Genomic DNA, 14,956 nt, shown 5'->3' with positions numbered 1-14,956 from the left:
CATTAAAACAGGATACTCCAGATATATCATGTTTCTTGTTTAGTGATGAAGCCACAATTACCAATCATGACCAGGTAAACTGCCGAAACAAGCACTATCAGTCCGTTGACAATTCCCGTTGGCCTTATCAAGTGGAATGTCAGTGTCCATGGAGTATAAACATGTAGTGTGGGACAGTGAACCACCAGCTCATAGACCCATTTTTCAAAGACATAACACTGAATGTGCACCAGTATCACAGCCTCCTAACAGACCATCCTTCCATAGATGCTAGAAGACTTTCCTCAGCAGACTAGGAGGAACCTGTGGTACCAACATGATGGCTGTCCAGCCTTTAGTGCACAAAGATTGTTTCCAAATCATTGGATTGGATGCAGAGGAGCTTTACCTCGGCCATCCCAATCCCTGAATTTGAGGCCTGTAAATTTTTTTCTGTGGGGAAATCTGAAAGAGGCTATTTACAAGGATATACCAACTACACCCAATGATATGCCATAATGAATTACTACAGCCTGCTCAGACATCTCCACTGAAATGCTAGCATGTAAGCAGCATTTGTTCCATAACAGACTGGAAGTGTGAATTGCCACTGTCGGTGGTCATTTTGAACACAACTGATGAGGGTCAATTGTCTCATTACTGAACAGAATCCACATAACTAGTGTATGCACCTGGGTTGTTCTTCAGAGGGTACTATCACAGGTATTGTATAAGTTTGGGTGTGGGGAATTTTCCAAATATGATATCTCGTAAACAACTGGCATTAGAGTCCTGCAACAAACACCACTGACATTCTAATTTACCCCACTTTTAGTCTGTTAATGTCAACAGGCATTGTTCTACTTAAAAAAGTGCACATCTGCAAAAAAAACACACTTTCTAAGTAATATTGCAATCTGTTTATTGGCTAACATTATGAGACCCTTACTCCAATCCATTCTGTGAAAACTGAACATCAATAGCACTTTCCTTTCTGCAGTACTTTTGGTGCAAGTTTTAGGTGATTCAGCACATATATAGGGTGATTCAGAAAAATGTTTACAGACTGACATGGCACATCAGGCATATGGCAGGGATCAGTAATCACATAGAAACCAGGAGTAGAGGGCATTATGGTGATGTATGGGCTGGCATCATTGGAGACTGTTTAACTGGGCCATTTATTCTCTCGGACCAACTTGATAGTCATACATATCTCGTATTCCTGCAAGAGTTCTGCCAGACATGCCGAATGATATTCCCATGTCCATTCATTGTCGCATTTGATTTCAGCATGATGGAACCCCTGCGCATTTCAGCAAACAAGTGAGGGCACATCTGCAGGCAACCTTTCCTGGCCACATTGGGCCAGTTGCATGGCCACTACAATCACCCGATCTGTCTCCATTTGATTTTTTTCTTCGGGGGTATCTGAAGGTCCTTGTGTATGAGACACCTGTTATATCACTGGAGGACCTAATGAGCAGCAGGATGTGTTTGAAATATACCAGGTATCTCTGAGAGGGTGCATCGTTCAATGCGGTGTCAATGTCAAGTGTTTCTCCATGCATTTGGATAGAACTTTGAGCATCTCCAGTAATGGGCATTCATTTGTAGCATGCGACTAAATAACTGCGATGCCATTTAGTAGACACAGATGACCTTTGAGATCCCCGGTTCCTATGTGATTGCTGATCCTTGTTGTATGCTCAATGAGCCATGTCAGTTTGTAAACATTTTTCTCTTTAGAGTAATAGCTGACACTGGATTAGCACAGAACACAAAAAACATTATAAAGGAATCACTCACACAGACAGAATCAGAAGAACAGATATTAACTGGAAATTTAAAATAGACACAGACGTACAGTCATGGGTTGGTCTGTCTCTATTACTACTCAACTATGTTCCTGAAAATTGTTTTAGAGATTAGAAAAGAGCAGTTGCATCACACACCAACTGCGACTTAAACTCCAAGGTGTTGAATTAGACTGTCTAGCTTTTGCAGATGACACAGCATTAACTGCCAAAGACATCACTGATATACATATTTAAAAAATTGTTAAATACTGCAGTAAGAAGTAGGTAAACTTGGAGTATAAATTTAATTCAGGGGGAATCTCATGACTGATATAAAAACAGCATCAGGTTAGCACCAAGTGATGATGATGAGGTCCCATACTCTGAGGAGCGTAGGGGACAATTCAGGAGACCCGCGCCGCTGTACCAGGCAAGGTCCTAGTGGAGGTGGTTTGCCATTGCCTTCCTCCAACCGTAATGCAGATGAATGATGATGATGAAGATGACACAACAACACCCATCATCTCGAGGCAGGAAGACCCCACCGGGAATCGAACCCAGGACCCCATGCATGGGCAAACGAGAACGGTACCGCAAGACCAGAGCACCAAGTATTCCATGTCAAACAGTTTAAACACTTAGGTGAATGGATTGCTGTAAATTATAACAAAAAGAAGGCCACAGCATCCATACTTCACAAAATAGGAACTACATTTCAGTTAACAAAAGTACTTTCTTTATAAGTGTAAAATCCACCATTATACAACAATGACAAAATCAGGAGCACTCTAGGCATCAGACACACACTCTCTAGTACAAATATTAAAACAACAATTATAAGTAAAAGAATGTAAAATTATGAAAAAAGGAATAAGAGAGGAAATATATCTACCAAAGACAACATAGAAATCTATAGGAACGTCCTTAAAAATCACAGTCACAATGTGTACACAATGAATCCAAAATGTGGAGCACACAGAAGGAATAAACCCATACAAGCTAATCCATCAAATTCACACATTCTCAAAAAATAAAAGTAATAGACTCAACTGGCACAAACGAACAGTAAAAGATATTAAGGAACTTTAATCACCAAATTTAAAGGACCAAACAGAAGACATGGATGGAGCACCACAAACACATGTCACAATCTTTCTGCATGGCAGAATACTGGGATAAATGCAAGGCCATCAAGTGTTTTGCATTGTCTTATGTGACCCATTTACAATAAAAGAAGAATAATGTTCCTCGTCATAAAATACATCCGTGTCCAAACCTGTATACCACAAACAAAAACAAAAAAAAAAAAAAAAAAAATGGAATGAGCCAAGGTACACATTAACATGAGATAAAAACTTAATCTATGTACTGTATCAACAATAAACTATCATTATACCATTTAATAATTCCGTGCTTATGCCATTTTAATTTAATCAAGTAAACTGGTAAAAATGATGCTACCTTAAAAAAAGCTGCTGCCTTCTCAGATTTATTATATAGCTGCAGTTTATCTGCTGTTAGTAGCTTAATACTTACTTGATTACAATGGTATCTTTCAAATAAACGATTTTTACATCTATAAATACTGAGTCCCATTTATAGCTTTGTAACAAACACTGCAACTTGTCATGTAATTAACAGATCTTTCGAATCTCTGAATCTAAATATTCATATAATTTATAGGAAAAGTGACTAATAAGATATGTCTTTAATTTTCTGTTGAATAGGTAAAGTTTCCCAATTTCTTCTTTTATGTTAGACAAGAGCTTGCTGAATATCTTACTACCAGAGCAGAAAACTCCATTCTGAACCCTGGACAAGGAGGCAAAGTTTAGAATGAAAAGTATTTTTGTTTGACTATGTGACTATGTATATCACAGTTCTGTCGAAACAAAAACCATTAAGGATTAAAAATATTCAGAAGTGAGTGTAAGGATTCCAAGGTCCTTGAAAAGGTTTCTGAAAGGTAATGTAATGCTTAAAACCTATGATAAATAACCCTTTCATGAAAAGCACATTAGGAAAGTCCACAGAAATTAGTTACCCGGTATCCCATTGAATAGATATAACAGTATCTATGAATTGTAACAAACTGGTTTTCAGTGTTTCTGAATTACTGAAGACTAGACAGTTTGCTCACTAATAAAAGGAGAGAGAAGCCAGTTATTAAGAAACAAAAGTTGTGATCAGTACCATATGTTTGCACACGTGCATGTGTTTTTAGGAGAGCTAGTTTTACATTTATTAACTTCAGTTATTTTGCATTACTGTTGCTTATGAATAAAACAAAACTTGAACATAGCAACCAGACTGTGTTTAAAGATTAATTCAGCTGTGATGGTACTGCCAGTGGAATATTAATTGTAAGAAAATCAGACTTTTACATTAAAGACTACAGAGTTATTCACAAGTACCTCCAAGTAGAAGACTGTGTGAAAACTACAAGACATAGACAAAATAAACACACTTCTCTGGATACAACACGTCTCCTAGTTTTTAACTCAAATTACAGGTGTTCAGTATGGGCACAATTTATGATGTGGCATAAATCAATAAGGGCATAAGAGCACATGCATGTAATTCACTCAATTCACTGCTACCTACTTGGTGCTACTTAGTGGTCGATATGCAAGCACAACTAATTCAATATGACAATATGCAGCAGATGACTTGTCTACATGGTATTATATCCCTGCTCCCTGGTGGTGCACTCTGCAACAACACCACAGCTTGTATTATGAATTGAAACTTAGAGAGGTGTACCATTCAATTGCTCGTCAATACTTCCATTCAGTAGATGCCCCCGCAAGATAAGATGTGGTTAGGAGTTTTGAATCAAAGTCAGAGATTGTTACAGAATAAAGAAATACTGCATCTTAGTTACAATCAGTTCAGCTGTTGCATACAGATGTATTCAAATCAATAACAATACACATTTTGAATAGTTTCTTTAGGGAAAGAAGGAAAATAATTTATTGTTTTTACTAGTCTCTTTGTCATACAATACAACATTTTAATTCCAACAGATAAGTAAAATGTTAATAAAACATTATCTCACAGCTCAAATAAGACATCAGCAAACCTCACTGATGTTTGACCTTTTGATAACTATTTGTAGATTCACAATTTTTCTGTGATGCACTTCTTGCCTGGCATATTTTGCTTTATTTCATACAGAGTTTGCTTGTGCAGATGGTGATGACATGAGGTGTGTGTGTGTGTGTGTGTGTGTGTGTGTGTGTGTGTGTGTTTTCCCATTCCTAAACACCTGTCCTAGCATTAAGTAACTCTGAACCCAATCATTTTCATTGCACCATTGCTGCTGTTCCTAAAATGCCTGCTTTCATACTTATTATGAATGCAGGAATACAGATAATGAATAATCTTTTACAACACTATCTTTTCTTTCACTTCCAAAAAGTTTATTTGCACCATGTTGGTTTCTCTCTGCCTGCAGCAAGATTGCCAGGATTCAAAATCTTATGCTACACACAACTCAATATATGAGAATAACTAATAAAGTATAAACTTCAAAGGTCTACTACATTCATTATAACAACTCAATAAATGCTATTCAACACTGCAAATTGATGTGCTGTCCTCAATTCAACTTTCTTGAACGTGATGTTAAAATACTCTGAAATCAAATGTTAACTGAATATTATTATGAACATATTTAACAAAAAGTTTGTCAGACATTATTCTGCAGATGAAAAAGGAATGGATAATGATTAGTTACTGAAATAGTGAAAGACAAACGTGCAAAACACATATTTTCCTTCACTTTTGAAATATATCCATTTCTAAAATCATGACTGTGGCTCTTCAAGTGCAGATTTTTGTATTGGTGGCACATAATTTGGTGACAAAGCTTTTCCTCTGTGACTAAACACATAAAATGAAGGTATATTTCTCAGAGTTTCCCAAGATTTATTCTCCAGATCAACTGTGGCTCTTATTTCCTTGAAGTCTCCAGCTATATGTAAGACACCATATAATGTCACAAAGAGACTCACAATTCCTTGTATCATTATCTGAAAAAAAACCGGAAAAAGTCTGCTGTAATTTAAAATTGTCTACACTTTACATATGTAAATGGAATATAAGGGATTAACATTATACAAGTACACTATAAAATGTCCTATATACAGAGTTTTTTTTACAAGACATCATACTATGATAACAAAACATGGAGAATTCCTTGCAAAAAAGGCAGCCAAGTTTAATATGAAGTTTAACACAGAATAAAGAATCCAACTGCAATACGAATCTAAAGTTGAAAATTACATCAGAACTAAAATTTATGGAAGTACTTGAAGCATGTTCATTTGTTTATATTATTACTCCAAATCAAATATATATTTCCCAACAGACGTTTCAAAGTGAAAACTTTGATATCTCCTGAAAAAAATCAGTTAACTGCAGCACCCCTTTGTGGACAAGCATGCAGAGGTGAGGTTTTTAACAGTGAGGTTTTTAACACTCTTAATAAATCCAATACAAATGTTGTTAAATTATATTATATACATAAATTAAAACATAGCTAAAAATCACACTCACTCACTTCTATAAGGGGCATTCAAAAAGAAACGAGCCGGAGGCATAACTACACAAACCAATACCTGTATGTTAGAAGTATTGACCCTGGCTGTTGAGACACCTGTCCCATTGTGACATAAGGCAGTGAAAGGCTGTCTCATAAAATTCCCAGGGCTGCGATGTTAACCAGTTCCGCACGTACAACAGAACATTGTTGTCCAAGGTGAATCGTTTGCCCCTCAGAGCCTTTTTAAGGGGACTACAAATGGCATAATCACAGGGAGAGAGGCCCGGATTGTATGGAGGTTGGCCGAGAACCTCCCATTTGAATTTCTGCAGGCGTTCCGCAACTGTGTTGGCCCTATGAGGCTTGGCATTGTCGTGGAGCAGAATGACCCCATGGGTGAGACTGCCTGGTCATTTTGATTTGATTGCTTGGCAAAGGGTGGACAAGGTTTGCGAGTAACACTGGCTATTCACTGTTGTCCCATGCTGCAGGAAGTGGATCAGAAGGGGGGCATTTTGGTCAAAGAAGAACCTCAGCAAAAGAGACAAACAATTCACTTTGGACAACGTCCAGCTATACGTGCGGAACTGGTTAACATCGCAGCCCCGAGAATTTTATGAGACAGCCATTCACTGTCTTGTGTCACAGTGGGACAAGTGTCTCAACAACCAGGGTCAATACTTCTAACATACACGTACTGGTTTCTGTAATTGTGCCTGTGGCTCGTTTCTTTTCGAAAGCCCCTTATATCTTTACTCTCTTACACCAGAATTAAACTGTTTTCCTTGTGGGTCCTGAAGTCCAAGGAGAGAAGGTGGCTAGGGAGTTTAACTGCATGATCAGTGAGAGTCTCACGCTCTAATGCCTCTTGTAGTGGTTCATAGAGCACACCCTTATCCTTAGTGGCACATAAATGTTTACAGTCACTGTTTTAGACTCTCATACCAAGGGACGACTGAGAAATAGTATGTGACATTAAAAAACATAATTGTCCCTGTTATGTCTGCATAAGCAGAAGAAACTAACGAAGTCCGAACTGTTCAATTAACCAAAACAAATTCTCCAAGTATAACACCAACACAAAACAGCGATCCGTCTTCAAATCGCAACTACATACAAGAATAATATAAAAAACAACTGAAATAATTTCCTACTAGTCTCCACCAGAGATTTCTCCGATATACCAAGCCTAATCCAGAGATCAGCGAGAAGATCCAGGCCAGGCTGCCGGGGCGGCAGCTATCCACGTCTGCTGGCAGTCGATGAACTGCCGATGTGCGGCGGAGCTCCGGCCTTCATAGCGCTTCGGCGGATGAGTACCTCGGAACTATTTTCCATCACGTGGTTTGACGTGTGAAAATAGTTCCGGGATCTGCAGCGACCTCTTCCTTATGTTTATGTGGGCCAGTAGTGGCCCCTGGTGGCCGCTGGTGTCTTTGCTGTGTTGTTGTTGTTGTTGTTGTTGTTGTTGTGGCCATTCGTCAATATTGCCTGTTGGTTGTGTAGCGCTTCCGTGTGCCTGTGAAGCGGGCAACCCGCGGCTGCAGGCTGTCAGTTTGGTTGCTGATACTCTAGGTGCCTTGATGTCTGGTGGAGAAGGCCACAGCAATCCCACACTTGGCATTGTTCTGACATAGTCATAGTCAGCGGAGCATATAACTCCTTAGTGCAAGAGCATAAGTTTACAAACTGAGTCCTCCAAACACAATCACAGAAGTCTTTGTTGTCCACAAGCCATCTTCACAATGCATTACACCTATAGGGTACTGTACCCCATGATACGGAAAAATAAAAATTTCTTTAGGCAAATCAAAAATTTATTTCTCAACATATTCTTCACTCTGTTCAATACATTTGTTCCAATGGGATTTCCTTTTTTCTCTCTCTCTCTTACAATGGAAATTTATTTTGAACTTCTTTCCTTGCAGCAAAGATAATCTCTTCACTAAGTGAAAATCTCATCCTTCTAAGCAATTTTATGAGATTCGGAAAAACTGAATTTATGTGGAGCCAAAACTGGGTAAAAGGTTGGGTAGGGAACAGTTCAGTTCTAGATGGTATACAGGAGGTTCAAACCTTTTGGGTCAAATTGAAGCAGTTGGTTGTGGGTCCACAACTGATTATATTGAGATAGGTAAGCAGTGGTCGAAAATGCATATTTAATTGTGTTAGATACATACACAGCAACCACCGCATAACAGCAATGTAGCTCATAGTAACTGTTCAAAGTGACGAACGGCAGGCTTGATGTAAGCATGGCAATGACGCATGAAGTTCTGCCACACTCTCTCAAATCCCTGGTGTCTGTTGTACAAGGAGACAGGCAGCTTGGACCCTAGCAAGCAGATCTTCATCCTTTTTTACTGGTGTTTCATGCACCAACATCTTGATGTAACCCCAGAGGAAAAAGTCCAGAGTTGTGAGATTCAGTGACTGCCTTGGTCATGAGACAAGATCTCCCCTTCCAATCCAGCGATGAGGGTACATGTCATTTAGGTGCTCGTGGACATAAACACTGAAACTGGCCGATCCACCTTCATGCTGAAAGCACATCCTTTAGTGAACAACAAGGAATACAGTCTCCAAGAACTGTGGCAGCACATCCAACAGAAACACCAAGTAATGTGGATTAGTCAAACAGGGAGGCAGCAAATAAGGTCCTATTAGGGGATCTTGGACAATGTCCGTCCAGGGGAATGAGACCTTGCCTGTGAACAATACAAACTGTTACGAAGTTCAGCACTATAGCAGTACAGTGGATAATCCATTGACCAACATGAATGTGTGGTTCAAAATCCCTTGATCCCAGTGCTTGCACATGTTCTTTATGATAGGCGTGTTCCAACAGTACTCTCCACACTATAGCCTTCACGGGCAGCTTGATGGCTGCTTATTTCTGGGTAGCTGAAAACACAATTCAACAACATTTCCTCAAAATCTGGTGTTCTCACATTTTCTTGGCGGGATCCTTGACGGTTCTATGTGGTTGAATGACTCCTCTTGAAAGTTGGTATCCATGGAGATAAATGTCTTCCAATTAGGACAATGGCTGTTTGGAAAACTTCCTCTGTGCATTTGTGCCACTTTGTGGGCACTACATCTTGCTGCACCATACTTCCCAAATGAATGCCTGCCACCTCATGTGACAAGTAACATTGCACTGTACACACCAACACACCATGGACACATCACAAGCTGTCTGATGAGATGGACGGCTGACACTAGGGATAGTGTTGTGTATGCAACAGAGGTTAAAGCACTGGTGTGATGCATTTGGTTATCACATGATGCGTATGCTATGATCTAAATTGTGTACAGTATGTCTGTTTGCTGGTCAGGGCTGTACATTGTTTTATAACCCGCTGCCTTTTGCAGTATACAACAGACACCCAGAATCTTTGTGAGCGTGCAGTGGAACTGCAAGCACTGTTGCAGTACATCCGCAGACTGGTGGTCGTTGCTTTCAACAATTACTATGTGCTACCTTGTTTCTTGCAGTGTACACTGTTTACATCCATAACACAATAAATATGCAATTCTGACCACTGGTCTCCTATCTCAATATAATCGTTTGTGGTCCCATTACCTGCTGTTTTGATTTGATCCAAAAGGTTTGAGACACATGTATTTTTGCCATTGAACCAAAACGCAAGATGTGAGAAAGCAGTGAAAGAACAGTTTTTTGTGCACATGTATTGGAAACTTCTGCTTCAATTCCTATGCCAACAGTTCAATTATTTTGGATAATGAGAGACAGTTACTTTTCTACACTTGCCTATGCAGTCAACCACAATGATATACTTTGAGAAAGAAAGAGAGTTAGTCAACACTTCATTTCATATCAACACAACTGCATTTGCCATTTTTGCTGAAGTTTCATATACATAAACACATAGTTTTGACTTTAATTGTGTCTCCAAAGTGTAATGGTGGATTCACATTTTGTCTACTGTCCCATAAGAATATCAGGGGACTTTGCATTATACTTAAGATCTACATCATGTTTACAAACTCAAAGTTGAAAAGTTCTTCCATGTACATCTGTGATGTCAATCAACAAATATGCCATCCATCACAACCTCAGCTTCTTCATTCAGAATACTGTGTGCATTATTGTGTGATATGCATACTTCCTCAAACATCCATCTAAATTTGATGATGTTCAAGAGACGTTCCAATCAGAAGTCCAGGTTATGTTTAATCTCTCTCTCTCTCTCTCTCTCTCTCTCTCTCTCTCTCTCTCTCTCCCCCCCCCCCCCCCCCCCCCCCCCCCTATGTCCCTCTCCTGTTATGCTTCCCAAACATGGGGGATACCATACTGTGGCTGGTTGCTGCACTCCTACTGAAAGAATCTATATCCTACATTTTCAAATCATTACCTGAAGACTATCTATCTAAAAAACATGAACTACTTTCCTGCACCAGCTCTACACACTTCCTGTACCTTTATTATATAGCAATCATCTTTTTGTTGTTAATGGCAACTTTCTCTGCACCAGCTAAATGTAATACCTGTGGTCCTGCTAGCACTGAAAACTACTTCACCCAGTGATTGACTGATTCCAACTGTTGCCACTTCCTCCCTACTAATCAAGAGTGAACTACACCCAAAAACTCACTATCCTGGGAACACAAACACCTATTTCAAAATCTTCATAGGTCATCTACAAAACTCTTCTTCATTAACTATAAACTTAAAACTGGTCCAGATTCAGTAATGAAATATTTATGATCTGCATTTAAGTCATACACATCCCACTTCCCCTCCTTATTCTTCTAGAATGTCAACACTCTCTCTCCCAGAACATTCACCTGGTCCTCATCATGCCATCTTCCTGGATGATGACTTCCTACTTCATAAGAATTTCTGTTCACACGAAAGCCACTAATCCCAACAATGTCATCATTTCAACAGTTCCACACACAAACATCTCTCTCATACAGCCTGACCGCCTACGGCTGCCACATCTTCAGTCATGAGTAGCACTCTTCCAGTATCCCAAAGATCTTGCACAGTCCTGTGCAGGTCAACATTACCTCCTCATCTAGTCGAGAAACCCATCTTCCTAGCCTAACACCCCCCCTCCCCCCCCCCTCCAACTTCATTTTACAGCAGCACTTATGCCCAATATTCTCCATTGTTTGTCAGATATATTCCAGTCTCTGTCTTCCCCTACATTGTTTACCCCCCCCCCCTCCCCCCCCAAATTGCTCCCTCTAAAACTGTACCAGTTATTCCATGATGTCTTAGTGCACGGAGTCCATAATTACAGATCCAGTTTCAAAATGCTGTAGAAAGAGAATCGCTGCTGAGAATGACATTTAATTTGAACAGCATATTATTGAGCTGTGTGGTTGTTAACTCCATCTGTGGACTGTATAAGTAGTTGGCTCCTTCGAGCTGACCTAAGTTGAGGGATTGCCTCTTCAGTCGTTCTGGGTTTCGGTAACATCTCTGTGGTATTTTGGTTCGATTCGGCCGCATTGAGTTGTGGGCCTTGTTTTACAGGCTCACTGTGCTGCTTCGCACTGGACTTTTATTTATCTCCTGTGTATGTTTATTGAAACTACTTCTCAACCAGTGGTATGGAACCGGCCATTAACACACGCCTTATTGTGTTCTAGTCTAGCTGATGTGAGGGCCACATCTTGTAGAAGACGCCACTGATCTGATGAGGTGGAAGGACACCCACACCTGCGACAACTGAGGGATGGTGGCTCAGCAGTTGGCTCACTGAATCAAGAGTTAAGTGAAGCATTATACACTCCTGGAAATGGAAAAAAGAACACATTGACACCGGTGTGTCAGACCCACCATACTTGCTCCGGACACTGCGAGAGGGCTGTACAAGCAATGATCACACGCACGGCACAGCGGACACACCAGGAACCGCGGTGTTGGCCGTCGAATGGCGCTAGCTGCGCAGCATTTGTGCACCGCCGCCGTCAGTGTCAGCCAGTTTGCCGTGGCATACGGAGCTCCATCGCAGTCTTTAACACTGGTAGCATGCCGCGACAGCGTGGACGTGAACCGTATGTGCAGTTGACGGACTTTGAGCGAGGGCGTATAGTGGGCATGCGGGAGGCCGAGTGGACGTACCGCCGAATTGCTCAACACGTGGGGCGTGAGGTCTCCACAGTACATCGATGTTGTCGCCAGTGGTCGGCGGAAGGTGCGCGTGCCCGTCGACCTGGGACTGGACCGCAGCGACGCACGGATGCACGCCAAGACCGTAGGATCCTACGCAGTGCCGTAGGGGACCGCACCGCCACTTCCCAGCAAATTAGGGACACTGTTGCTCCTGGGGTATCGGCGAGGACCATTCGCAACTGTCTCCATGAAGCTGGGCTACGGTCCCGCACACCGTTAGACCGTCTTCCGCTCACGCCCCAACATCGTGCAGCCCGCCTCCAGTGGTGTCGCGACAGGCGTGAATGGAGGGACGAATGGAGACGTGTCGTCTTCAGCGATGAGAGTCGCTTCTGCCTTGGTGCCAATGATGGTCGTATGCGTGTTTGGCGCCGTGCAGGTGAGCGCCACAATCAGGACTGCATACGACCGAGGCACACAGGGCCAACACCCGGCATCATGGTGTGGGGAGCGATCTCCTACACTGGCCGTACACCACTGGTGATCGTCGAGGGGACACTGAATAGTGCACGGTACATCCAAACCGTCATCGAACCCATTGTTCTACCATTCCTAGACCGGCAAGGGAACTTGCTGTTCCAACAGGACAATGCACGTCCGCATGTATCCCGTGCCACCCAACGTGCTCTAGAAGGTGTAAGTCAACTACCCTGGCCAGCAAGATCTCCGGATCTGTCCCCCATTGAGCATGTTTGGGACTGGATGAAGCGTCGTCTCACGCGGTCTGCACGTCCAGCACGAACGCTGGTCCAACTGAGGCGCCAGGTGGAAATGGCATGGCAAGCCGTTCCACAGGACTACATCCAGCATCTCTACGATCGTCTCCATGGGAGAATAGCAGCCTGCATTGCTGCGAAAGGTGGATATACACTGTACTAGTGCCGACATTGTGCATGCTCTGTTGCCTGTGTCTATGTGCCTGTGGTTCTGTCAGTGTGGTCATGTGATGTATCTGACCCCAGGAATGTGTCAATAAAGTTTCCCCTTCCTGGGACAATGAATTCACGGTGTTCTTATTTCAATTTCCAGGAGTGTATGTAGTTAAAGGCTTGCCTTGATGTACCTTGGCCAGGGCTCTCAAATTTGTTCTCCTGCTTTTCTCTAATCATTAAGATTTTAATCATTTTCTTCTTGCTTAACTGAAATTTGTAAGATTTTATTAAGTATGGTGGCAATCATACATGCGAGGGGCATTTGAAAAGTCCATGCAAATATAATAACTACTTACATGTTTGGGGTAAATCTTTTTTATTTTTTGACATTGTTTCCTTTTAGGTTTATACACTTTGTCCAATGCTGTTCTAATTTGTTGATCCCTTCTGAATAATAGGAACTGTCCAAGTCTGCAAAATAGCTATTAGTTGCTGCAATCACCTCCTCGTTTGAATAAAATCTTTGTCCTGCCAGTCATTTCTACAAATTGGGGAACAAATAGAAGTCTGGAAAATTGGGGGGGATGTGAAGAGTGTTGGAATCCTATTTCCAATAATTTTGCGATCACAACTGCTGAGGTGTGTGCTGGTGCAGTGTCGTGATGGAAAAGGACTTTTTTACGGTCCAATAGCCAGCGTTTTTCTTGCAGCTCAATTTTCAGATGGTCCAATAACGATGAATAATATGCACCTGTAATAGTTTTATCCCTTCCCAGATAGTCGATGAGGATTATCCCTTGCGAATCCCAAGACAGTCACCGTAACCTTTCCGGCCAAAGGAATGGTCTTCACCTTTTTTAGTGCAGATTCTCCCTTGGCAACCCATTGTTTAGATTGCTGTTTGGTCTCAGAGTATCGTAATGTATCCATGTTTCATCCACAGTGACGAAACGACACTAAGTCCTGCAGATTCTTCCTGAACAGCCGCAAACCATCCTTGCAACACTTCACACGATTCCGTTTTTGGTCAAGCATAAGCAATCGCGGAACCCATCTTGTGGATAATTTTCTCATGTCTGAATGTTTATGCAAAATATTATGTACCCATTCATTCGAGATGCCCACAGCACTAGCAATCTCACACACCTTAACTCTTCTGTCATCCATCACCATATCATGGCTTTTATCAATGATTTCTGGAGTCGTAACCTCCACAGGGCGTCCAGAATGTTCAGCATCACTTGTGCCCATATGGCCACTCCGAAAATGTTGAAACCACTTATAAACTGTTCTAATCGAAGGTGCCGAGTCACCATAATGTTTATCACGCTTCTCTTTAGTCACCTGAGGCATTTTGCCTTTCATAAAGTAATGTTTAATCACTACACGAAATCCTTTTTCGTCCATTTTTTGACAATCACTCGACTTCCTTGATTTACACAAATGCCAAACACAAAGAACTAGAGCAATATGGCTGAAACATGGTGTGCGTTCTTTCCAAAAATGCTATTAACTAAACATGAACTCGATACACGCCGGTGGTGCCATCTCTCAGACTTTGCATGGACTTTTCAAACGCCCCTTGTAACTGAAGTTTGCTCTGAATGTA

At 41.4% G+C, this 14,956-nt stretch overlaps 1 protein-coding gene across 1 annotated transcript in view; it reads right to left on the bottom strand.

Annotated features, from left to right (window-relative positions):
• Positions 1–4,720: 4,720 nt before the first annotated feature.
• Positions 4,721–14,956, bottom strand: part of LOC124596220 (ER membrane protein complex subunit 5) — a 59,704-nt gene continuing 49,468 nt past the window's right edge. The window contains exon 3 of the mRNA XM_047135275.1: positions 4,721–5,812. Coding sequence (XP_046991231.1) covers positions 5,588–5,812 — 225 coding nt within the window. The 3' untranslated portion in view covers positions 4,721–5,587. The remainder of the gene's footprint in view (positions 5,813–14,956) is intronic.

Source organism: Schistocerca americana, chromosome 2, assembly GCF_021461395.2.
Source record: "Schistocerca americana isolate TAMUIC-IGC-003095 chromosome 2, iqSchAmer2.1, whole genome shotgun sequence".
Classification (NCBI taxonomy): domain Eukaryota; kingdom Metazoa; phylum Arthropoda; class Insecta; order Orthoptera; family Acrididae; genus Schistocerca; species Schistocerca americana.
Note: the sequence above shows the minus strand (reverse complement) of the source record. Positions and strands in the feature narration are given on the sequence as shown.